We start from the raw sequence: 25,747 nt of genomic DNA on the forward strand, positions 1-25,747 counted from the left end.
GCTACTCAAAAAAGGATTTAGTTGCAGATATTGCTCACAGCTAATCTAGTAAGTCACCCTTCCTGGAACCATACCTCTACAATTTCTTCCGTCATGATCTAGAATGAGGCCTCCAGAACAAGCGCAAACTCTTCCCGATTGTGTAAGCAAGCAAAGTTGACTGCATCCGCCATTATTGTTCTTGCATTGATCTGTTACTGTAATTGGATATAGCAAGGCACATAATTAAAAGCAATTACAATGGAATCCTTACCTAGAGAATACCGTGAAATGAGAACTGCATGATAAAAGCTAGAAATTGGTAGGTAAAACATAGAGAAGTAGATGCCTTTGTTTTCGGGCTGTGCGGTTGACTTTTAATTTTTATATCCAGTATTCCGGCATAGCTAGAGTATTCCAGGAAGGAAAAAACACGCTTAAAAACTGCTATGGAGCCGAGGAATTTTCATGGTGTTCAAAACATAGAAGGTCGCTTAAAAAGGGCAATTTGTTATACTTTTTTTTTGTCAGGTTAATCTATGTCCAACTAGTAAGAAAGTAACATAAGTCAGTTCTTTCACGAGTGTTATACGTTTGAAAATATGGTCTTTAATACTGGTTGCGTTTCCAAAGGATCATCAATCCCCTTCTAATCAATTGTTTTTCACAGCTGTCAGTTTACGCTGCACAAAGAGTGCTCGTGCATGTTTATCAAGATTTGCCGGCATGAGAGTTACGATCGATGCTATATTATTTTTTCTGACAAATGCGCTTCGAAGAAACATGTTCAACAAAATTTCTTTGTCCCATAAAACCCTCCTACTCACCTGGTATAATTTTGTCACTGAGGTTATATCCATGTATGTCCATAGGCTGCCCAATACCTGTGACAAATACCGTGACATCAGCAGCACTTTCTTTGTTGGCTCTTTTAACAGTGTAGTCACTCCAGTCAGTCCAATACAAGTAATCTCCAAGAACTGTTAACCCGAAAGGATGAGGCAGAGTGGCTGAAGAATCTATTAAGGTCACCCTGGTGTTGGTACTAAGGTGCAAGTATTCGAGCTTGTCGTATCTGGCATCCACCCAATACAAGCGGTTTCTTTCCTGGTCAAGCGTCAGACCATTTGGCCACGACAGACTTGCGTTTACGAGAACAACCCGCTGCTGTCCTGACATGTCGGCCCTTTCAATCTTTGCGTGATAACCCCAATCTGTCCAATACATTATTCTGTCAGATATAAAACAAGTAAGAGGGTAAGGGTTTTCTCATTTTTTCTAATAATAATAATAATAATAATAATAATAATATTCTACGAGAGTTCCTGTCCATCAAGTGACAATAATGACAAAGAAACCCAAGTTCAAAGTTTGGACTCGGCCCTTAGAGAAGAAATACGGTCTTATTCACTGAACACTTATAATAATAATAGTAATAGTAATAATAATAATAATAAACAAATAAATATGTAAGGTTTTTTTAGATTAGATTAGATATTTCAATTAACCCTTCTTTGGTATTCACTGACGTTGGTATCTGTTTTGGTTTAATTTTATCCTTAGATTAAATTTTATTTTTCTTTGTATCAAACTCGTTATCAAGCATTACCATGTCCAAAACACAGAAGAAAATAAAATTTAAACCAAGGATAAAACTGAACCAAAACATATCTTTTATCTTTCGTTTTCTTAATGCAGTTGTGTCGCGAGGTTATCCATTTGACTACATTGCGCACATATTTTTCTTTAGCATTCGATTCAACCTAAAGACAACTCAGATAATTTTACTTCTGCTCTGAAACGTTTTTGCCTTTAAAGAGAAAAAAGTAATGACAATTTTGCAACCAAAAGAAGCAAAGGAAGGTCACCTTGCTAAAACTGACGCTCTCTTTTTCCCTTACTCTGCAGCGCCTATGCTCAACAAATTCGACCAACGAAGGATAAATGCAAAGAGCGAACCAAACAGTTTTAAGATCATTCTGTCCTTATATTTAAACAGATTTGAAGCCTGTTATTAAGCTAATGTACTCTTAAAAGGGTGTTTGTCAAGGACGTTAATGGCGTCTATGACGGTAATTAAACACTTCCGCTGCCATTGTTGGCATCGAATGTTCCAGAAAGAAAAAACAGAGGGTGCTTGTCTTTCCTAACCTGTGCTGTTATCAGTAAAATGTCTCCAAATGTAACGACGGATTTTATTGCATTCAATATCGATTTAAAGTACTGACCCTTTACTAATATCCAATATGATATCTCTCGGTTCGTCTAGGCCACTTGTTATGAGTGCTTTCCGATAGGAACCGTCCAGTTTGGAGACTTCCAATTTGTCGGTTCCCGTATCAGTCCAGTAAAGGTTCCTTCCGACAATGTCCACAGCCAATCCATCTGGCGACTGCACGTTTTGGTAAAACAAGACCTCAAACATAGAACCATTCAAGAATGAACGAGAAATGGTGTTCCTTGTCACATCTGTCCAATACACTCTGTCCTCTAGAACGTCGTAGCCAATAGCAACCGGTCGACTGATAATGCTTGACAAGGGTAAAGAGATGAGTGATCCAGGAGCATGAGGAGAAACTTTCATAATCTTTCCGTATGAAGCATCGGCAAACAGCAGAAACTCATGTTCAGGAGGAGCTGCAAGAGAGATAGAATTAAGGTCAAGGCAATTTTATGATAATCAGGTAATGTATGATAGCAGAAGGAACTGAAACATGCATTGGTAGTTTCAGGCGTGGACGATATTTTTAGAAGTCACTTTATATCATCTAGTTTGAGTGACGTTATATTATCCTGCATTCAAATGAATAAATGCGAGTTTGAGCGTTTAATTCAATGCGATTTTACCTCCTAAGTCAGTAATGATTGGACCTGCTTCTTTAAAAGATTGGCACGGAGAAGTTGCAAAAAAAAAAACATTGTTATGAAAAAGTTTTAGACGAGAAAATTCATGCCTTTTCGATGGTAATAAACTGTACCTTTACAATTTCTTCCGTCATCATCTAGAATAAAGCCTCCTGAACAAGCACAAACTCTTCCAGATTGTGTAAGTAAGCAAAGTTGACTGCATCCGCCATTGCTATTACTGCACTGGTCTGTGACTAGAATTCGATAGAGCAAGGCACAAAAATAAAAGCAATTAGAATTGAATCATTACTTAGAGGGGACCGTAAAAAGACTACTGTATGTAAAGAGCAGTAAAGTGCATGGAAAGATATAGCATGTTAAACGACTTCGTTTTTGAGCTGTATGGTCGATTTTTTATTTACAGCATTTATTGCTAGAGTATGCTAGGTAACAGCACACTTGTAATTTGCATTGGTGCCGATTCGACTTTGAAATGTGTTTAAAATAGTCTATATTGTAAAGCTGCTTTTAAAAAGTCGACATGGTTATTTTTCGTCAGCTTATTAAGCTTTTAGGATCACGAGCCAAACCCCCAAGAACGTCTGAGTAGGAGACAAGTTATATCCATGGCAAACTAGTGGAAGAAAAATCTGTCAAAGGATATTTGGAAATTAAAGGTCTTGAAAGGGGTCGGTCGCACTTCTAAAAGATCATGGTCGATTTGCATCTGATTTAATTTTCATTTTTTCAAGGCGATCAGTTTATGCTACCTAAACAGTCCTTATGGAAGGTGTGAGCCATAATTGCTACATATTAATTTCTCTGACAAATATGCTTTAGGGATATGTGATAATAACAATAGCTTTTTCCTCATAGAAAACTCCTTGTACTTGCCTGGTATTGTTTTTTCGCTGAGGTTGTAACCATGTATGTCCATAGGCTGCCCAATACCTGTGACAAATACCGTGACATCAGCAGCGTTTTCTTTGTTGGCTCTTTTGACAGTGTAGTCACTCCAGTCAGTCCAGTATAAGTAGTCTCCAAGAAGTGTTAACCCAAAAGGATGAGGCAGGGTGACGTAAGAATCTATTAAGGTCACCCTGACGTTGGTACTCAGATGCAAGTATTCGAGCTTGTCGTAGCTGGCATCCACCCAATATAAGCGGTTTCTTTCCTGGTCAAGCGTCAGACCATTAGGCCACGACAGACTTGAGTTCACAAGAACAACACGCTGCTGTCCTGACATGTCAGCCCTTTCAATCTTTGCGTGATAACCCCAGTCTGTCCAATACATGATTCTATAGACAATAATAAGCAAGACTAAATCACTTTTCTTTTTCATTTAGATCTCACAACCGATTCCTGTTATGTCTTTGAAAACATTGACGTCGTTATCTCTTTTTTAATCCATACACTTTGTAGCCGCTTCAAAATTGCGGAAAGTTAAGGCCACTCACCCTTTACTAACATCCAATATAATATCCCTTGGTTCGTCTAGGCCACTTGTTATGAGAGCTTTCCGATAGGAGCCGTCCAGTTTAGAGACTTCCAGTTTGTCGGTTCCCGTATCAGTCCAATAGAGGTTCCTTCCGACAATGTCCACAGCCAGTCCATCTGGCGACTGCACGTTTTGGCTAAACAAGACCTCAAACATAGAACCATTCAAGAATGAACGAGAAATGGTGTTCCTTGTCACATCTGTCCAATACACTCTGTCCTCTAGAACGTCGTAGCCAATGGCAACCGGTCTACTGATAATGCTTGACAAGGGTAAAGAGATGAGTGATCCAGGAGCATGAGGAGAAACTTTCATGATCTTTCCGTATGAAGCATCGGCAAACAGCAGAAACTCGTGCTCAGGAGGAGCTGCAAGGGAAAGATTTAAGGTGTCAGCAATTATAAAATTATTTATGTAATGCATGATAGCAAAAGGAAAACACGCACTGGTCTTTATACATGTCGACGATCATTTTCGAAGTCTCTTTTTCTTGTCCACTTTGAGTGACGTTATAGTTAACACCCGCATTCAAAACAAGGAATGCGGATTTGGGCGATCGAAACTCCCCAGTCACGATGACTGGCTCTGTTTCTTAAAAAAGAAGGTGCGGAGGCGATACTTAAATGTTCGTTTCGTGAAAAAGCGTTAGGTGAGAAAATCCTCCCCCCTTTGATGGTAATAAGCCATACCTTTGCAATTTCTCCCGTCGTCATCTAGAATGAGGCCTCCTGAACAAGCACACACGCTTCCAGATTGTGTAAGCAAACAAAGTTGACTGCATCCGCCATTGTTGTTATTGCATTGGTCAGTGACTGTAATCGGATATAGCAAGGCATATAATCATTACTTATAGGAGACCGTAAAAAGACTACCACACGTGAAAAGCAGAAATTAGGGGGTAACACATCGCACATAACACGTGTTCGTTTTCGAGCTGTATGGTCGACTTTTTATTTAAGCATTCAAAACTAGAATGTGCCCGGAAACAGCACAGTTATAATTAAGCAAAGTAAGAAAGCATAGACGACTGTATCCGCCATTATTGTTATTGTGCTGGTCTTTTACTGTAATTGTATATAGCAAGGCACATAATCAAAAGCAATTAGAATTGAATCATCGCTTAGAGGGGACAGTAAAAAGACTACCGCATGTAAAAAGCAGAAATTGGGTGGTACGATATCGTTCATTAGATGAGTCTGTTTTCGAACTCTTAATTTGCCGACTGTGTATTTACAACATTCACAACTAGAGTATGCCAGCCGATGAAACAGCACACTTCTAATCAACAGTGGTGCCGATTTAACTTTGGAATGTGTTTAAAATAAACCACACCGCAGCGTTGCTTTCTAACAACACGACATGGCTATTTTTTCGTCAGGGTGTTACGCTTAATAAGGAACGTGTAACGAACCCCTAAGAACTTCTAAGTAGAAGGCTAGTTATGCGGCCATGTCACACTGAGAGAAGAAAAATTACAAAAAACGGATGATTTCGCAGGCTATATGCTTTAAGGACATTTAAAAATACAAGAAATTTTTCTCGTAGAAAACTCCTTGTATTTGTACTTGCCTGGTATTATCTTTTCACTGAGGTTATATCCATGTATGTCCATAGGTTGTCCAATACCTGTGATAAAAATCGTGACATCAGCAGCGCTTTCTTTGTGGGCTCTTTTAACAGTGTAGTCACTCCAGTCAGTCCAGTATAAGTAGTCTCCAAGAAGTGTTAACCCGAAAGGATGGGGTAGAGTGACGTAAGAATCTATTAAGGTCACCCTGATGTTGGTACTCAGGTGCAAGTATTCAAGCTTGTCGTAGCTGGCATCCACCCAATATAAGCGGTTTCTTTCTTGGTCAAGCGTCAGACCGTTCGGCCACGACAGACTTGTGTTCACGAGAACAACCCGCTGCTGTCCTGACATGTCAGCCCTTTCAATCTTTGCGTGATAACCCCAGTCTGTCCAATACATGATTCTATAGACAACAAATAAGAAAGACTAAATCACTTTTCTTTTTCATTTAGATCTCACAACCGCTTGTTGTTACGTCTTTGAAAACATTGATGTGTGTCGTTACCTTTTTTTCAATCCACACACTTTGTAGCGACTTTAAAATTGCAGAAATTCAAAGCAACCCACCCTTTACTAACATCCAGTATAATATCCCTTGGTTCGTCTAGGCCGCTTGTTATGAGAGCTTTCCGATAGGAGCCGTCCAGTTTAGAGACTTCCAGTTTGTTTGTTCCCGTATCAGTCCAATAGAGGTTCCTTCCGACAATGTCCACAGCCAATCCATCTGGCGACTGCACGTTTTGGTAAAACAAGACCTCAAACATAGAACCATTCAAGAATGAACGAGAAATGGTGTTCCTTGTCACATCTGTCCAGTACACTCTGTCTTCTAGGACGTCGTAGCCAATGGCAACTGGTCTACTGATAATGCTTGACAAGGGTAAAGAGATGAGTGATCCAGGAGCATGAGGAGAAACTTTCATAATCTTTCCGTATGAAGCATCGGCAAACAGCAGAAACTCGTGCTCAGGAGGAGCTGCAAGAGAAAGATTTAAGGTGCCGGTAATTATAAAATTATTTATGTAATGCATGATAGCAAAAGGAAAACAAGCACTGGTCTTTATACGTGTCGACGATCATTTTCGAAGTCTCTTTTTCTTGTCCACTTTGAGTGACGTTATAGTCAACACCCGCATTCAAAACAAGGAATGCGGATTTGGGCGATCGAAACTCCCCAGTCATGATGACTGGCTCTGTTTCCTAAAAAAAGGTGCGGAGACGATACTTAAATGTTCTTTTCGTGAAAAAGCGTTAGGTGAGAAAATCCTTCCCCCTTTGATGGTTATAAGCCATACCTTTGCAATTTCTTCCGTCGTCATCTAGAATGAAGCCTCCTGAACAAGCACACACGCTTCCAGATTGTGTAAGCAAGCAAAGTTGACTGCATCCGCCATTGTTGTTATTGCATTGGTCAGTGACTGTAATCGGATATAGCAAGGCATATAATCATAACTTATAGGACACCATAAAAAGACTACCGTATGTAAAAAGCAGAAATTGGGAGGTACGATATCGTACGTTAGACGACTCTGTTTTCGAACTCTTAATTTTTCGACTTTGTATTTACAACATTCATAACTAGAGTATGCCAGCCGATGAAACAGCACACTTCCAATCAACAGTGGTGCCGATTTAACTTTGGGATGTGTTTAAAATAAACCGTACTGCAGGGTTGCTTTCTAAAAACGCGACATAGCTATTTTTTCGTCAGGGTGTTACGCTTAATAAGGAACGAGTGACGAAACCCTAAGAACATCTAAGTAGCAGGCTAGTTATGTGGCCATGTCAAACTGAGAGAAGAAAATGTACAAATCTTTTGAGGAATTCTTGGCAATTGAAGGCTTTGATAAGCTTCGCACTTCTAAAACTTCATTGATCTGCATTTAATTTAGTTTTTATTTTTTGATAGCTATCAGTTTATACTACCTAAACAGTGCTTATGGAAGGTGTGAGCCATTAGCGCTGCATATTTTAAAATTTGCCTGAAAATATGCTTTATAGCCTGCGAAAACATCCGTTTCTCCTCGCTCTTCGCTGCTGGGGACATTTCGCGCGGAGGAACGTCTGCGACTCAGGACAGAAATTCCATACTGATGACGCAAATCAATGTTTACATAATAAATCCGGTAGTCATGAGGGTCCAAATATAAATTTGACCAACTTTACGTGTCTTCTGTTCGATTTTGGTAAAGTGTTGTGTTCATCTGCCAACGTGCTCCATGCAGCAAAACTCAAATGCTTCTTCAAGAGAAGACTATATTCCACAAATATTGGTTGTTTTGTTCGAGATTCTTCGCGTTTATATTTGACCTTTGTGGCCTTTTGTCTGTCATTCGTAAACTATAGCTAAAACAATGCAACTACTCCGTCGACCAATCAGCGCTTCTGACCAGATTCCGGACAGATTTTACGTCATCAGTATGGAATTTCTGTCTCTGAGTCGCAGATATTCCTCCACGGCCAAGAGCAAGAAGAAACGGATCTTTTCGCAGGCTATATGCTTTAAGGACATTTAAAAATAACAAAAAATTTTCTCGTAGAAAACCCCTTGTATTTGTACTTGCCTGGTATTGTCTTTTCACTGAGGTTATATCCATGTATGTCCATAGGCTGCCCAATACCTGTGATAAAAACCGTGACATCATCAGCGCTTTCTTTGTTGGCCCTTTTGACAGTGTAGTCACCCCAGTCAGTCCAGTATAAGTAGTCTCCAAGAAGTGTTAACCCGAAAGGATGAGGTAGAGTGACGTAAGAATCTATTAAGGTCACCCTGACGTTGGTACTCAGGTGCAAGTATTCAAGCTTGTCGTAGCTGGCATCCACCCAATATAAGCGGTTTCTTTCTTGGTCAAGCGTCAGACCGTTCGGCCACGACAGACTTGTGTTCACGAGAACAACCCGCTGCTGTCCTGACATGTCAGCCCTTTCAATCTTTGCGTGATAACCCCAGTCTGTCCAATACATGATTCTATAGACAATAATGTGGAAGACTAAATCACTTTTCTCTTTCATTTAGATCTCACAACCGTTTGTTGTTATGTCTTTTAAAACATTGACATCGTTATCTCTTTTTTAATCCATACACTTTGTAACCGCTTCAAAATTGCAGAAAGATAAGGCCACTCACCCTTTACTAACATCCAATATAATATCCCTTGGTTCGTCTAGGCCACTTGTTATGAGAGCTTTCCGATAGGAGCCGTCCAGTTTAGAGACTTCCAGTTTGTCGGTTCCCGTATCAGTCCAATAGAGATTCCTTCCGACAATGTCCACAGCCAATCCATCTGGCGACTGCACGTTTTGGCTAAACAAGACCTCAAACATCGAACCATTCAAGAATGAACGAGAAATGGTGTTCCTTGTCACATCTGTCCAGTACACTCTGTCTTCTAGAACGTCGTAGCCTATGGCAACCGGTCTACTGATAATGCTTGACAAGGGTAAAGAGATGAGTGATCCAGGAGCATGAGGAGAAACTTTCATAATCTTTCCGTATGAAGCATCGGCAAACAGCAGAAACTCATGCTCGGAAGGATCTTCAATGAAATGAAATTGAACAAAATTAGAAGATTAGTAAATTTTGAAGGAGTTGCACATATATATATACTTTTTTTTTAAAATTTGATTTTTAATAGGAATTTGATTCTTGTATTTAGCTGTGTAAATGACAGTTTGATTTTTATAATTAAATTAATATTTTAAATAAGGCATTGCTCCATGTATCGAATGTAATTTTTTCTTAAGCAGAGCGCCTTGCGATCTCTCCATGATTTCTTCCACTGTTTACAATTTTTAACCTAACTAAAGGGTTTTGGGTACTATTGCTACATTACTACTATTGTGTGATCCTTTTCGCATATTTTTAATATACTTGCTCCCTTACATTTGTTTGACGACTCTGACTGAGGTGAATAATATTCTTTTTCAGTTTATCATTTTGTTAATTTGGAGAGTCCTCCAAGCAGAAGTTTCTCTCTTTTACAGGTCAACTAATTAGTAGCCTAGTGTGAGAAAACGCCCTTTATTTCGAGACGTCACCAATGGTTTCCCCGCCAACTCACGTCTGAGAAATGAGTACAGAGATTCCATACTGATATGACGCCTTACTACCCACATCAGGCTAGTGCACCTGATTGATCGTGCCGCGTGGGAAATTTGTTTCAACCAATCAGAGGCACCACCTGGATCTGGTTAGTGACACGTCATCAGAGTGAAATCCGAGGTGGTATCGCGAAATGTGAGCTGCTTTCTCAGGCTAGCTATAATTAGGAATATATCTTTATTATATAGAAACTGATGAAATACCAGGATTTTTCCTTTTACTAAAAAATCACATCTTCGAAGATACTATTTTTATCTTTCACGTGTGAGGATATTAGTGTCGCCATGGTTACTAACATGATTTGATTTTGATTTTTGATTTTGGAACAGAAAATATAAGAATTGTCTTTATTTCTCCTTTATAACTTTATATCCCAGTTTCATAAGATTTTTGTGACATTTATTTTGCGATAGGTCACCACTTTAATTGCACTATTTGGCTGTTTCGAAAATGAATTTTAAAAAGTTGTGTTTTATATTTACATCAGTATCTATCTATCAGGTTCTCTTGCTGAAAGTATCTCTCACTGGTTCGCTTCGCGCACTCGTGAGAGATACTTTCAGCACTCGAAGATAAAATTCGTATCCCCACGCGGCCATGCAATATCCTCTATATCTACCTTGACAGGATTTCCCATCGTCATTGAGAGCTGATCCGCCTGAGCATGCGCACTCTCCTCCAGATGGTGTAAGCAGACAAAGTTGATCACATCCACCATTGTTATTATTACACTCTTCAGTAACTAAAAAATTTCACTCACAATCATTATGGCGTTGTTATTTGCAATGGTAATATTAACAATATCTAAATATAAAGAGATTTTAGCCTTAACATTTTGAGTGTTTGGTTCAAAAATACATTGACGCGCCTAAAGTTATTATTACAAGATGTGATTTATCTGCCTAATCTTAGATGTATAGCTTATTGTGTCTAGAGTAAAAGAAAAGAAAAACACTACGAGGTTTTCTCATAACAAAGTTCTCCTCATTACCTGGTAGTATTGGTGCACTAACGTTATATCCATGTATGTCCATGGGCTGTCCTATGCCAGTGATAAAAGCTGAGATAAGACCAACGCTTTCTTTATTCGCTCGATAAACAGCGTTTGTGCTCCAATCGGTCCAATAAACATGATCTCCCAGCAGAGTAAGACCAAAGGGGTGTGGCAACACACTTGATGAAATCAGCAAGGTTACCCTGTTGTTATTGTCGAGATCCAAGTATTCAAGTTTGTGATAACTTCCGTCCACCCAGTACAATCTATTGGTGTCTTTATCAAGTGTCAGGCCGTTGGGCCAACGCAATACGGAATTTACCAATACACTGCGCTCTTTACCGGCCATATTAGCTTTCTCTATTTTCGGATTGGAACCCCAGTCTGTCCAGTACATGATTCTATGAAAATACCAACAAAAAAATTTTCGTATAGATAAATGCAAAAAATACCAACGCAGTTACAGACGCAGGTATAAGGGTTAAGAAGTTTATACTGAAAAGCTCTTAATACGTATTCCGCCTTGACAAGTATACGATTATTCATGGAAATGATGAACATATTAATTTTATATAATGAAAACGCGAAATAAAACTGATAAATAAATGCAAAGAAGATCATCGCAGTCGGTTGCGTATGTATTTAACTGAGATGGTCTTCTTTGGCTAGTCCAATATATGAAATTAATATATTCATCATTTTATTTTCATTTTTCAGGGGCATATTATGAGCTAGATTTAAAGACCAGCTCCTAGTTGGCTTGCTATAAGCATTTGCAAAAGTACTTGAGACACTGTACCGTATTTTGGCATAAAAGGCCTGTCCATGATCTTGTGCTTGTGATCCCCCCCTCCTCGCCTTATCAAAGTTGCTAACAATACAAGACCATGCTCAAAACTTGGAGGAACAACTTTGAATTGGAGGGAGGAGGGAGGTGAGCATTACATCCCACAGACCTGTGAACTAGAGCGATTTGATGCAAGAAAGGTTGTTTTTTCGTGGGAGGGTCACAGCATTTTTGCAACTGGTTGAAGCTCAACTGGTCAGAGCTCTGCGAGGTATCGCTGAGGTCAGGATTCGACTGATGGCAAGCCTGATGTTTTTTGAAGCTAAATAGTTACAAGCAAACTCTGTTTCTTCTCGGGTGCAAGTGAACTCTTCTCAGCTAGCGAAGGCCTCTTTTCCCTGGTATTCGGCGGGCGGGAATACCAGGGAATAGTCAATCATAGTCGCTGTATCATGTTTTTTTCAAAGAGTTTTTGGTCTAAGTTTAAATATTTTTGGCACCAACTTTCGAAGGAAAAATACAACTATCATTGCATGACTTTATAGTAGGAGTAGAGACCACAGGTGGCGCTTCGTATGATCATTTACTTTTATATGCTAGTTACTGGTAAAGTTTATATGGGCAAACAATACACTTCTGAGTATACATGGATTTTTTAAAAAAGGTTGTGGCGACATATGAAACTGAATGACTTACTAGCTTTTACTTGAAAAGGATGCTTTTTTTACATTGAAAAGACTTACTGTAAATGGTTTATAAATCCTAATAATTTTTTTTTAATAGATTATTATTTTTCCGTTGCTTGCATAAATTGTAACTTGTCTTAATCACTTAGTTTAAGTTAGAGTTGGATGTACATGTAATATATTTTATTGTTATTGTTTACTTAGTGTTTTGTATGAACTGTTGTAATAACTCTGTTTTCGTATCTTATTGGACATTAGTCATCGTCACAAACTTTTTTTGTCAGTTAGCCAGTTAGTTAGTAATGGTTAGAAGTATAACCAAGGGAAATGAATTTTAATTCTTAAAAACTCCTTTTACGGAGGAAAAAGCTGTAATGGAAGGTGAATTTAGGGTACCAAGATACATTCCTTTTTCGAAGAAATACGTACCGTGTCTGGATAACTATATTTTTATTAACTACACCTTATCAGGCAATTGAGCATGGAAGGAGTAAAAGTGCGAGGGTTATCCTTAAGGCAGGATTGACGGATTTGAAGACGAATTCTCCCGTCATGCCTGCGGGCAAAGCTCACAGCTAAGTCGCATCTATGCAAGGAAGCAGGCGTTAAAACTGTCATTTTCTTTGTGTCGCATTAGAGAGCTTTAGCATCGACGATGGCGCGTTTTTTTTTTTTAAAACTTTGTCGAGTTTATTCCAATTTGCTAACAATATCAAAATTAGGCAAATTCCCTGGAGTTGATTTCTTGGGGACTGCACTTAAGTTTAGAAAGAGAGAAAAAAATGTCAAATCTTGTTTACTCCATAACAAGTGAAATTAGGGATTTTATCGTCGTAGTCGTGTAGGGACGACAAAGAAATGTACAAAAAAAGTGTTGCACCTGCTTGTTTTGACGTTCTTGTTCCAGTCTCCGTCGCCGTCGCCGATGCTAAAGCTCTCTATTATACATGCATACGGACGTTATTTAATTCTTACCCTTTACTAACATCCAATATGATGTCTCTAGGTTCATCTAACCCGGTTGTTATGAGGGCTTTACGGTAGGATCCGTCCAGTTTAGAAACTTCCAGCTTATTGGTGCCCGTATCAGTCCAGTACAAGTTCCTTCCGACGATGTCTACCGCCAGTCCATCTGGTGTTTGCACGTTTTGGTCAAAAAGGACTTCCTGCATAGAACCATTCAAAAATGAACGAGAGATCGTATCCCTTGTAACATCTGTCCAGTACACTCGGTCCTCTACCAGATCGTAGCCAAGGGCAACGGGTCGGGTAATTATGCTTGCAGATAAAGGCAGTTGTACACGCTGTTGGGGATCATGAGGAAGTACTTTCACTATTCTTCCATATGTGGCATCGGCAAACAACAGAAACTGCTGAGGTGCTAAAAGTAATAAGGAAGGTTCTAATCAAAAAAGGAAATGACTATTGGCAACTATATCTTTTCATAATAATAATTCTCTTTGTAAGTAAACTTAACGTGTAATGTCTGGAAATAAGCACTATTTACCAAACGCGAGGATACAAAGGCTGGATACATGTTCAAGTACTCTTCTGCGTTTTTATGCACCGAAAGGAATTCCACGTCCATGTAAAAGCGCAAAAAAATACGAGGTCAATATCCAGCTACCTCGACCGAACAAACTTCAGCAATAAAGGATCTTTACATTTACATTTACGGAAGCTAGCGGATAATCTTGTCTGCTGGGGTAGATAATCAGAACTCACGATTCTCCTTGTTGTTAGTGAATCACTCCAATTCAAACGTTTCGGTTGATTTTCCCCTTTGGTTTAATTTTTATATCTGGTGATAGTGAGTCTAAAGCAAAGGGAAAAATTGGCCAACGAACAAAATAGATGGACACCGTTGTGCTTTTCGCATGCATCATTTTTTGTGTAAGATTTCTTGTGGATCTCTTTTTTTAATGTCTTATGATGGTAGGCAATAAACGTGTCATTTCTGCAGTACAGCATTAAGTACCTTCACAAGTCTTCCCGTCGACAGCCAGATTAAGCCCATCGGAACATGAACACTTTGCCCCAAATGGTGTTAGCAAGCAAAGCTGGCTACATCCTCCATTGTTGTTACTACATTCATCAGTAGCTGAAAAGAAGAAAAAGCTTCTTTGTTTCCCATAGTTTGTGACTTGATATAGAAGATATGCTACAGCCCCGCCATCCTCAGGGATGACAAGAGATAAAAAGTGACCGATCCTTCGGATGCGAATTAAGAACATCCTGTGTCTTTACAACTAAGAGTTTTTATGATATGCCAAGATTTACAACCCAGCTCATGTTTGAATCGTCTCAAGGCCGTTCGTGGCTACAGAGATAAATTGAACGTTTAAAATCATATGGAAGACAAGATTTCCTAGTGCAGCCACTGACCTACTAATACCGATCGTTCAATGCAACTGTGACTACGATTTTTGGTTTAAATACCTGGTAAAAACGTGTTATTCACATCGTAGGCATGAATAAGCTGCGGTTGAGATTCGGTGGACAGTATTTTAACGACATTTCCCCCATTTTGTCGATCTGCCCGGTATATTCCATAATAATACTGGCTTGTCCAGTAGAGATGATTCTGATTAAGTGCCAGTCCAAACGGGTAACTCAGGTAGACATGACTTGAGATAACTTGTCTTCGAGTGTTAGTTGGAAACTCGTACACCTCGAGCCTCTCATAAAGTCCATCTATCCAGTAAAGCCAGTTTTTGTCAAAATCAAGAGCGAGCCCATTGGGATAGAACAGTCCTGAGTCAATAACAGTGACTCTGTTTTGACCGTCCATATCTGCTTTCTCTATTTTTTCGTCAATTCCCCAGTCAGTCCAGTACACGAATCTGCCGAGCAAAAAGAGAAGCTCCCTAAGGATTTTGTAAAAATGAAAATGGAACGAAACAAAGGTAGGTATAGAGTGCGGAAAAATGGTAGTAAACTCCCGAATGAAAGATGAAGCTGCTGTGTGGTTATTTTGTTTAATGTGCAAGAACGGAATTTGTTAGAGAATTTCATTATTTAACAAGGATCACGGTAGCAGTACAATTTGCGCTATGTATATTTAGTGAAGGCTATCTTACACTAATACCAAGAGCTGATTGATTCTTCACTTTTCTTGGTAGATGTTGTAACGAATAAGCCGTGGTTTTTCAATCGTGATTGTATTTCTAGATATAAGACATGATTAAACCAAAAATAGTTTAAAATAGATTAAATAATCTAAGTATTGAAGGGTCGAGAAACATCACTGATTGCTAGAACTAATTTGGAAAAAAACTTGGTGAGGGGAAGGATTGGGGCAATGGGAGGAAAAGGGACGACCGCGGAGATTTTATCGTATTTTGAATGGGCCATTTGCACGATGACATCATTTACTACTACGACCAGAATCCTTCAGGGTTTTCCTTTCTTGTGCAAATTATGACTTTTCTCATTTAAATCTCCCTGGATTACCAAATTTAAATATGAAAAGAAAACGAAAAGGATTCTGGTCGTAGTAGTAAAATGACGCCATCGTGCAAATGGCCTATTATCTTTTTTGACTGAAACAGAAAGTCCTGATTGGCCTGGGTCCAGTTGTTCGAAGGGCGATTAGCGCTAACCCGAAGTCAAATTTTTACTCCGTGTTTTTTTCTCTCTTTGTTCAAAAGCATTTTAATTGTTGGATAGTTTTTTGTCTGTTATTTTAAGAGCGTCCAATCATCAAATTGTAGACAAAAAGAATTAAACTGATATTGCGTTTTAAGCTTTCACATGATAATTGAATTCAAATTTCGGACTAACCCTGAGTTATCTTAACTTTGCTTTGAACAACCCGGCTCTGTTGTACTCGAGGAAATTAACGATTAAGTATATAGCCCAGGAGATTCATGCTACTCCATAGGTGATTACAGCTAAATCATGAGTTTAAGCCCAACTAAAAGGTTAAATTGTACTAGGAAAACAATAGGAGAAGAAACTTCGCGAACATACGCCTATATCTATCATACCCTCTAGTGACATCCAAGGCAATATCCGTTGGACTTTGCAAATCCTTATTAATGAGTATGCGTCTGTACAAGCCGTTCAACGTTGCAACCTCAATAGTATCTTCTGCTTTGTCTGTCCAATATATATTCTGACCAAACGGGTCAACAGCAAGTCCATAAGGGCTCTCTATGCGAGAGGACACAATAATTTCCTGAGAGGATCCGTTCAAAAACGATCTGGAGATTGTGTTGAGTGACACATCAGTCCAGTAGACTTTTTCGTCCTGAAAATTATAGTCTAGAGCTACAGGTGTTAAAGGAGGTGTTTTCAGTGGAATTCTATATGTTGTATTAGAATTAAAATGTAGTTGCATTTGTCTGATGTTCTGTCCCTCAACAAAAAGAAGAAAACTTGAGAATTCTGAAAAAAAGAAAACAAGCAACAAACTGTTTGTCACAAGGTAGAACAAAACAATTGTAGAAAAAGACACAAAGAAGATTTATTATTCCATTTGGGTCAGTTATTGGTCTTTTTCATACCTGTCAAACACTTTTTCCCATCTGGCTGCAGAGGCAAGCCATCAGGACAAGCACACTGATATCCGTCAGGTGTCAAAAGGCATAGGTGACTGCAGCCACCGTTGTTCACTTTGCATAACTGGTTACCTGACATATGATAGGAAAGCTAGTTTCAGCTAAAATACATATTTGAACCTTGCCGTCATGATCATGATCAATATTCATAACACCACTAATATTCAAAGTCTATAAGACCAATGATTCGTGTTTATGAAGGTGTTAAGTTCGTGATGTCAATTGAAATTAAATTGCAAAAACAGCAAACAAACAAGCGAAAACGAAGCTATTTAAAAAATTTTAGTGTTTTTCTTTTGTTCACAAACACAAACGGGATTGTGACGTACTTTTGCCAATATCCCGATTTGAAATCAAAGGTAGAAAAGCTAATGCCATATAAACAGTGGACGCCATGATTCAGATGCAGTGAGTGATTAAAAGTTCGCAATAGCTAACGAAGCGACGAGTCTAAAACAAACCATAAACAAAGATACAAGGAGTAAATTCGGTAATGATATCAGTAAAAATTAAAGCCACTCTTGAAGCAATTAACTGATATCCCGGGGGGGGGGGGGTGGGTATTTGGGTTGTTTTGTCTGGATATGTGTCTCGGACCTCTCAGAGCCCCTACCCCATTATAGTCTATTCTGTGGCCAATTATAGACCCCATCTTAGTCACGTTTGGGCAAATATGTAATTTTTTAGGTAAATATGAGAATACGATCCAATCTCTCTCACAAATCTTTGAAACAGCGTCCGTCATGTCGCGCATTTCGATCGATGGCCATGGCAGTAACCAAAATTGGAGGCAAACGTGGACAAATCCACATCAAAATATACGGCATACTGGCTAAAACATGAGTCTTGATTTTTATCATGACACGTGATAAGGGGCAATCGCTGAGCGCATGTAGTTTTACGGGATTCGTGCCATTTTCCTTGCAGTACTGACGAGTTTTAACGAGAATAAAAAGGCTACCCACGGTTTCACCCTAGCGCTCTTGCACAGATATTTTTCTACGCTTATAATTGACCTTGCCTTTTTTTCGTAGATTTGGTATATTTTTGAATCATTAGGCATCTTGTAAGCGATCATTTCGTTGGAGATCCTGTGTTGTACTGTTGTAACCCCGGGGTTGTAACGCAAGTTCTTAAGAATGGAAAGAGTTATTGGTAGTTACCTGCCGAGTCTGGTTGTCGCGAGGAGTGTAATAATGCCAATCCAAAAACTCGATCAGATGTTAAAATACCAAACCCTCCAAGATAAACCGCAGTTGTCCAGTTAAGTCTCTCAATAGAGTCAGTATTCCAGTCGCTCCAATACAAGACATCGTCATAGACAGTGAAGTCGAAGGGATGCATATTTCGAGAGGGATGTACCGGACTTGATATCGCTCGTCTGTTGTTGCCATCCAGATCAGCAGAATCAATGGCATCAATCCATGCGTCAATCCAGTAGATACGGTCTTCCAAATAATCCAAAATTATGGCATTTGGCCAGTTTTGAACGGAGCTGGTTAAGTCAATAAGGAGTGTTCGATTCGTGCCGGCAAGAGTCGCTCTCTCAATTTTGGGTGTCGATCCCCAGTCTGTCCAAAACATCAACCTGAAAGCGAGTAACTTGACCGTTTTATTCCCCTTCTTCAAAGCTATTTCATGTCAACTGTACTCCAGTGTGAGAGACATGGGAATGCTTTTCATAGTATAGGGTAAAAAAAGTCGAAGATTAGAATTAAACGCCTACAGGAAACTAAACGGGAGTTAACGCCTCAGGCTTTATTAGACCTCTAGATCTCTCTTTTAAATATACATTTTTGATACGAATAAGTCCCAGTAATATAGACAAAACTATTACTTTTTCCTTTTCGAGAGATCATGTCTACCCCCAAGCGAGACGACGGGCATCCATTTTATATGGAAGTTGCCCCAAGAGGCTGCTTTCTTAGTGAAATTTTATATTGCTTACTCGCAAAGTGCAATCGCTGAAAAGGTTGTAAGTGCACGATTCTCATCATTTCGTCCATACTCAGGCTTTGTTTGCTCGCCAATTGTTCCTCTGTTACGTAATGTCTAAGCAACGCCTATAATTATCTAAAATATCGTAGATGTTTCGGCTTGTTCATAAACGATGGAGTTAAAATATTCACTACACTATGCAACGCCATGCGGTTTCCCTGCGAAATGACCTTTGGGGAGCGGGCGGAGAAATTCCATACTGATGATAGTCACTACCCAGATCAGGGTAAAGCTTCTGATTCGTCGTGCCGCTAGGAACATTAGTTTTAACCAATCAGAAAAACTACTTAGATCTAGGTAGGGACACGTCATCATTATCGAATTTCTGTAGTCGTTCCTCTGACGTCATTTTGCGGGGTAACTGTCGTTGACGTCGCGAAATGTGGTCTACTTTCGATGGGCTCAAGGTGAGCAGTGAATAGGTATTAAATATCGATCCACGTTGCAACTAGATTTGTGTGTCACATGATAAAATTAAATTGCTTACCCTTTCTTTGGATACAACGCTATTCCTCGTGGATACTCTACTTCCTCTGTAAACAGCAACTTCCTTCGAGAACCATCCAACGAGGCTACTTCCACTCTGTGTTTACTGTAGTCTGCCCAGTAGATCAAATTGCTTTCCCATTCCACAGCAAGGCCATCAACGACACCGAGGTCGTCTGTGATGATATTTTCTGTTTTTCCAGTTTCAAGGTCCATCCGTGTGATGATTTGTCGGTTAATATCGCTCCAGTAGATGGTTTTCTCTTTAACGTGTACATCGAGAGCGACTGCTCGACTGAGGTTTGACACTAGATGAACTATTCTGGAGGTACTCAGCTCGAGGGCGTTAATTTCAGACGTCGCACTGTAAATGATGCAAGGATCCGAGCAATTTGGTACTCCTGAGTAGAAAAGGAAATATAAAATGTCATTAGAAAGAGTTTCTTAACTTTAGCCGGCGTAAGAAGCGACCTGTTTACATCAACCTGTATATTCTCCGCTTACAGGCAGCCATTACAGCTCCTAAAGGGCAATCGAGGTTATCCCTATTCTTAACATCTCTTATCTTACGCATTTAAAACCAAGGAAACCGCCTTTGTGTGAAACGTTGTGGGCAATAATGTGTTGATTCTTTGCGGTTCTTTCCGAGTTACTCCTAACTGTAATTAGCATGCGCGGGAAACGTTCATTTCTATTCTCCTAACCAATGATGAAGGAACAACTATCGGATACTAAAATGAGCAGGACCATTTTAATGTCCACCGAGAACATTCTGTTTCCGACCGTTCAAGAGCTATCGTAAATATTATTTACGTACGCGTGGATTGGTCGACGAAATCGAGAACAAGGTCGAGCTTGTGTTTTGATAAAGCATCTTTTAAATACCAAAACATACATTTTGTCATGTTTTAGTTTTTTGGGTAAACAGTATTTGCAAACGGACAGATTATCAAACTGAAATTTTCTGGCACAGCGTGCATTTGCGAGTTCAGTTCGCCCAGTGAAATTGAAATTTCCGAATTATTTTGCTTCAAAGACACAAAAAAGTTCGCGGCGTTATCTTTTTTCTTAGCGGCAGCCATACGCGTATGATGCAAATAAATCCACCCGACGATTGGTTGAAGACAGGATGGATACGGGATTCACAAGCACGCACACGGCTCGCGGATCCTATGTTCTGTATCACGCGTTCCCTCCAAAACCATGCATTCTTTGTTCTTTTGGTTACCTTCGTGCTCAACTAGCATGCGTCAAGACTTTCGACCATCTCTAGCGCACAATTTTCACTTACGACATCCCTGATGTGTCGTACGATTGTTGTGGGTCTAATTTACACGACACGATCTACCGTGAAGTCATGACGCATGCTAGTCGCGCACGATAGTCGTAAACAAAAATCGTACCGTCTAAATCGGCCTTTACATTACTATATGTTACGTCGATTCGAGAATTTTTCTGCCTTTGGAACAATCGCGCACGGCTCTTTTAGGCTGCCGCCTCGCAGCCTCGAGTCTTCGCGAGGCTGCTTGTTGGCAATAGAGACCTTAAGATCGAGGTTTCTGAGCATTTCCCGCGAACCGCAAACGTCAAGAAGTCCCGTGACTAGTACCTTGCCGTCAGGTTTGCGGTTTGAGGTTTACGTTTGTACGGCTAGATCACGCTCCAGAGTTAAGTGATTTACCGCAAGGATTTTTGCTCTCTAAAACATCACAATCCACGTTTGAGAAAAAATACTCCTTTTTGGAACTGTTTCGCTGATTAATTATTGAACTATTTTTCATAGAAACGTCTATTTGAAGACTATTTCTCGGCTAAAATAGAAGTGAACGAATGAATAAAAACAAATATGACAGCCGAGAAGGTACCACCCGCGAATCTTAATTCCTAAATATGGGCAGACGGTTTGCCGTTTGCGGTAAGATGGCCAAACCTCGATCTTAAGGTCTCTAATAATTCTGATGCACAGTTTAGTAACCTACTTAAAGGAACAAAGAAACACTGTACACAAAATACAAACACGATAACATGGTCCCATGAAGGCCTGATTTACAGAGTGCGGTACTGAATGAATGATTGTAGCAGTCCAGACGGTCAAAAGCCTGAAGAAAAATAATCTTCTGTTTCGAAGCAACTCAGTCGTAAAATGGCTGACGGATAGAAGCGCCATGACTTGCTCAAATAAGAATTTGAAGATGTGACAAAAACAATGGATTGTTATAATTTAAGCTCTTGATAAATCAATATTGCAAGCAAGCTAATGAGGCTCCAAATTATAAATCGGCGCAATCACTGAGCGGTTTCCACTGCTGTGATGGCTAAAAAAGTCTCTTTCAATTTGATGGAAATTAAGAGCATATTGAAGTAAGATCGGATCCGACAAATGGGAAAGTCAAACAGAAAAGAGAGGCTTTATGGAATTGTATTTGCCAAAGATTACTGAATAAATTTCAGCGATCTCTAAAGTGGAAAATGTTAAAGCTCATGACAAATTTGTCTCTTTAAAGAAGAATTAAGAATTTACGCTGCTAATTCACATTAGATAGAAGCGCCATGGCTTGCTCATAGTGGACATGCATGTAGTGAATAGTCTATAGATTTATGCTCAGTCATTTAAAAACATGTCTCTGCACGTCTAAAAGGAGTCATAGCAGGCCAATTCAGTTGAGTCTATCCAATATAAAGCACTGAGCTTACTGATCCGAGATGACCGGCTGGAAACCGAGGTTGAATAAGTTCTTGATAAATCAATACTCCAAGCAAGCTGATAAGGTTCCAAATTATAAATCGGCGCGATCGCTGAGCGGTTTCTACTGTTGTGATAGCTAAAAAAGTCACTTTCAATTCGATGGAAATTAAAAGCATATTGTAGAAGGATCGGATCCGACAAATGGGACAATCAAACAGAAAAGAGAGGCTTTATGGAACTGTATTTGCCAAAGATTACTGAAAAAAGTTCAGCGATCTCTAAAGTGAAAAAAGATAAAGCTCCTGACAAATTTGTCTCTTTAAAGAAGAATTAAGAATTAACGCTGCTAATTCACATTAGATAGAAGCGCCATGGCTTGCTCATAGTGGACATGTAGTGAATAGTCAGTAGATTTATGCTCAGTCATTCAAAAACATGTCTCTGCAGGTTTAATTGGAATCATAGCAGGCCAATTCAGTTGAGCCTATCCAATATCAAACACTGAGCTTACTGATCCGAGAAGACCGGCTAGAAACCGAGGTTGAATAAGTTCTTGATAAATCAATACTGCAAGCAAGCTAATGAGGTTCCAAATTATAAATCGGCGCAATCACTGAGCGGTTTCCACTGCTGTGATGGCTAAAAAAGTTTCTTTCAATTCGATGGAAATTAAAAGCATATTGAAGTAAGATCGGATCCGACAAATGGGACAGTCAAGCAGAAAAGAGAGGCTTTATGGAATTGTATTTGCCAAAGATTACTGAAAAAAGTTCAGCGATCTCTAAAGTGGAAAATGTTAAAGCTCATGACAAATTTGTCTCTTTAAAGAAGAATTAAGAATTTACGCTGCTAATTCACATTAGATAGAAGCGCCATGGCTTGCTCATAGTGGACACGTAGTGAAGAGTCCGTAGATTTATGCTCAGTCACTTAAAAACATGTCTCTGCACGTTTAATTGGAATCATAACAGGCCAATTAAGTTGAACCTATCCAATATTAAACATTGAGCTTACTGATCCGAGATGACTGGCTAGAAACCGAGGTTGAATAAGTTCTTGGTAAATCAATACAACTGCAAGCAAGCTGATAAGGTTCCAAATTATAAATCGGCGCAATCACACTGAGCGGTTTCCATTGTTGTGATGGCTAAAAAAGTTTCTTTCAATTCGATGGAAATTAAGAGCATATTGAAGTAAGATCGGATCCGACAAATGGGACAATCAAACAGAAAAGAGAGGCTTTATGGAATTGTATTCGCCAAAGATTACTGAATAAAGTTCAGCGATCACTAAAGTGAAAAAAGTTAAGGCTCACGGCAAATTTGTCTCTTTTAAGATTAAGAATTTTAATAACGCTGCTAATAAACATTGCTGAAGCAAACACTTGAGTTTTCGAAAAGAGTTTTTTCACATTCTATTCTATCATGTCGTGCTTTTTTAAAATTATTTATTTATTTTGCCATATCTTGAAATTTCATCAAAAATAAAACACCAACAGGGGTGATAAACATGTTCAGCTTTCGCATTTTTATAAACTTGACGTTTCGTATGCTATTCAACAAGTACTTGAGTACTTTTACATCCAGCTTGTGAATATTTATGACGACCGTCAGTTAAGGGTATGAAATTGGTAAAATACTGCGTATCATTATGAATAGTCTTATTTAAGTTGAGGTTTTTGATCCTTTATTAAACATACCTTCCGCGCACACGAACAAGAGACATAACAAAATGGTCTCACATAAACTATGTTTTTTCATGTCCATAGTCTTGGTCACTGCCCCAGGGCAGATGAAATGTACAAATTAGTTCTGGTGCAGAGCAGATATCTAAAGAGAAAAGAGATAGAGAGAAAGAAAGAATGGTTAAATTCCATTGCTGTACTCTATTAGCTTATTGGTAAGCAATAACGGTGATAACTTCATAGCAGCTCTAATCAGTTAATGTTGTGGCTAATTAGCTCCAAAAATGTTACCTACTATTTGCTATTTGTATGAGAATGTTGTATGAACAATACAAATAGCCTCATCGACGACCACTTCTTTACAGCTTTAACGATGTTTCGTTTTTATTACGAGGCAAAATATGCCTGTTCAATGAAAAAAGTGCGTCGTGTTCGATGAGCACGGGATACCCAGCAATCAGGGTGCAAGTGAAAATAAATGTACATAATCGTCCGTGAGGGTAATTTATGTGCTTTTTCCTCAGTGCGATACGGTAAATATAGAGCGGAACGTACAAAAAGGAGCACTGCGAAGAGAACTTTGAGTGGCTTAAAAAATAGCTTTATTCTCCCAAGAAAATTTTAGTCTTACTGTCCTTTGTTTACGAAACAACATCCAAATTGAAAAGCCCCGCTTACCGCTCGAATGACTCTTTTAAACGGCTTTGCACGCATAGGTTGATACACGAAAAATTCTTATTGCACTGATTTCCGTCTCGTATCCTTGTAAGAACTTAGAGAACGAAAATTCTGTCTGAGTCAAATATAGGGTGTATTTTAGCAACGCGGGGCCATTTGAACGCCTTACAAACTTGCCTTAATTTGCTACCGAAAGGGGTCTAGCAGAGTGGACACTGCACATTTGCATTTAAGAAAAACAATTAAATTGTCTTCTAAGTAACCTACGAGCATTTCTGTGAGCAAAGAGAGAAACCTAATTGATTCAATTTTACAGTTTTTGCAAAATTTCATTGGCCTTTCAATAATGCTAGCATCTCAAAGAGAAATTGTGTTCCGTGTTTTCAGTTTGACTGAGAATTTGAGTACATTCAAATAAAACAATCAGGACAGATATATACTATGTCTTTGATATTGCATTGTTTAAAAAAGATGCATTGTTGCAAACACTAAATTCCATCGGCGTCTTTAATAGGTGTATTAAGCAACCGGAGAAAACTGACTCCCAACAGTTATAATTACTCATAGTTTCGAGTTAAATATTGAAAAATAATTAACAATCACAGTTCCTGTGGTGTAACACTATTGGAACTACCAAAACTAATGCATTGCGTATAGTTTATTTTGGAATTTCTTAATTACCAGCCTAGAAAGAACGAAGTGATGCCGTTTAGAAAAAATAATCCCTTACGTCCAAGCAAGTGCTTAAGCCTGAGGCTGGTCAGTATTGTGATGTATCAACTTAAAAGAACCAGCAAGTACAATACAGTTAAGGATGTTAAAGGAACATCGAAATAATTAGTCGGTGCGTATACAGCAGAAGCTTGCAGAAGTCATGTCAAGTTTGTATTATTATGCAAAATTGAACGTGCCGTCTTCATTAATAGAGAAGCAGAAAAATCCCACCTGTACTCCGCGTTTGTAGGTTAAAGAACCAACCAGTAAAGGCAGGTAAAGCAGATACTGCACAGTTTGTATTTGTTTCTCCAGACTTGATCAGACACTCCTACAAGGGATAAAAGTGCGTAAGACCTTTTCTTCAAGCAAAAGTTTTTGATTGGCGTTTCAAATAGCCAATGAAATTCATCGTTTGCCAGAGAAAGAGGGACTCACGCAATTTGTCACTTAAAATATTCTTCAGGTAGCGTTAG

At 39.1% G+C, this 25,747-nt stretch overlaps 1 protein-coding gene across 1 annotated transcript; it reads right to left on the reverse strand.

Annotated features, from left to right (window-relative positions):
* Positions 1 to 45: 45 nt before the first annotated feature.
* On the reverse strand, positions 46 to 24,026 carry LOC140938346 (low-density lipoprotein receptor-related protein 4-like). Its single transcript, XM_073387834.1, has 22 exons — positions 23,895 to 24,026; positions 19,511 to 19,910; positions 18,189 to 18,613; positions 16,972 to 17,097; positions 16,453 to 16,852; positions 14,903 to 15,306; positions 14,442 to 14,564; positions 13,439 to 13,844; positions 10,988 to 11,391; positions 10,616 to 10,738; positions 9,022 to 9,430; positions 8,459 to 8,862; positions 7,190 to 7,312; positions 6,462 to 6,870; positions 5,894 to 6,297; positions 5,014 to 5,136; positions 4,284 to 4,692; positions 3,721 to 4,124; positions 2,958 to 3,080; positions 2,208 to 2,616; positions 807 to 1,210; positions 46 to 197 (listed from the first exon to the last, which is right to left on the reverse strand). The coding sequence occupies exons 1-22, from the start codon at positions 23,959 to 23,961 to the stop codon at positions 46 to 48; spliced, it is 6,651 nt and encodes a 2,216-aa protein (XP_073243935.1). The 5' UTR covers positions 23,962 to 24,026.
* Positions 24,027 to 25,747: the final 1,721 nt, after the last annotated feature.

The sequence above is a fragment of the Porites lutea genome, chromosome 5, assembly GCF_958299795.1.
Source record: "Porites lutea chromosome 5, jaPorLute2.1, whole genome shotgun sequence".
NCBI classification, from domain to species: Eukaryota; Metazoa; Cnidaria; class Anthozoa; order Scleractinia; family Poritidae; genus Porites; species Porites lutea.

What these genes read in the sequence shown, in the direction of transcription:
- LOC140938346 (XM_073387834.1), bottom strand. Translation starts at nt 23,961, where the DNA reads ATGGACATGAAAAAACATAGTTTATGTGAGACCATTTTGTTATGTCTC. An exon ending in ATATTGGATGTTAGTAAAGG is followed by an intron (nt 8,863 to 9,021) that starts GTGAGTGGCCTT and finishes TATTGTCTATAG; the next exon opens with AATCATGTATTGGACAGACT. An exon ending in CAGTGACAAAATTATACCAG is followed by an intron (nt 198 to 806) that starts GTGAGTAGGAGG and finishes ATCCAATTACAG; the next exon opens with TAACAGATCAATGCAAGAAC.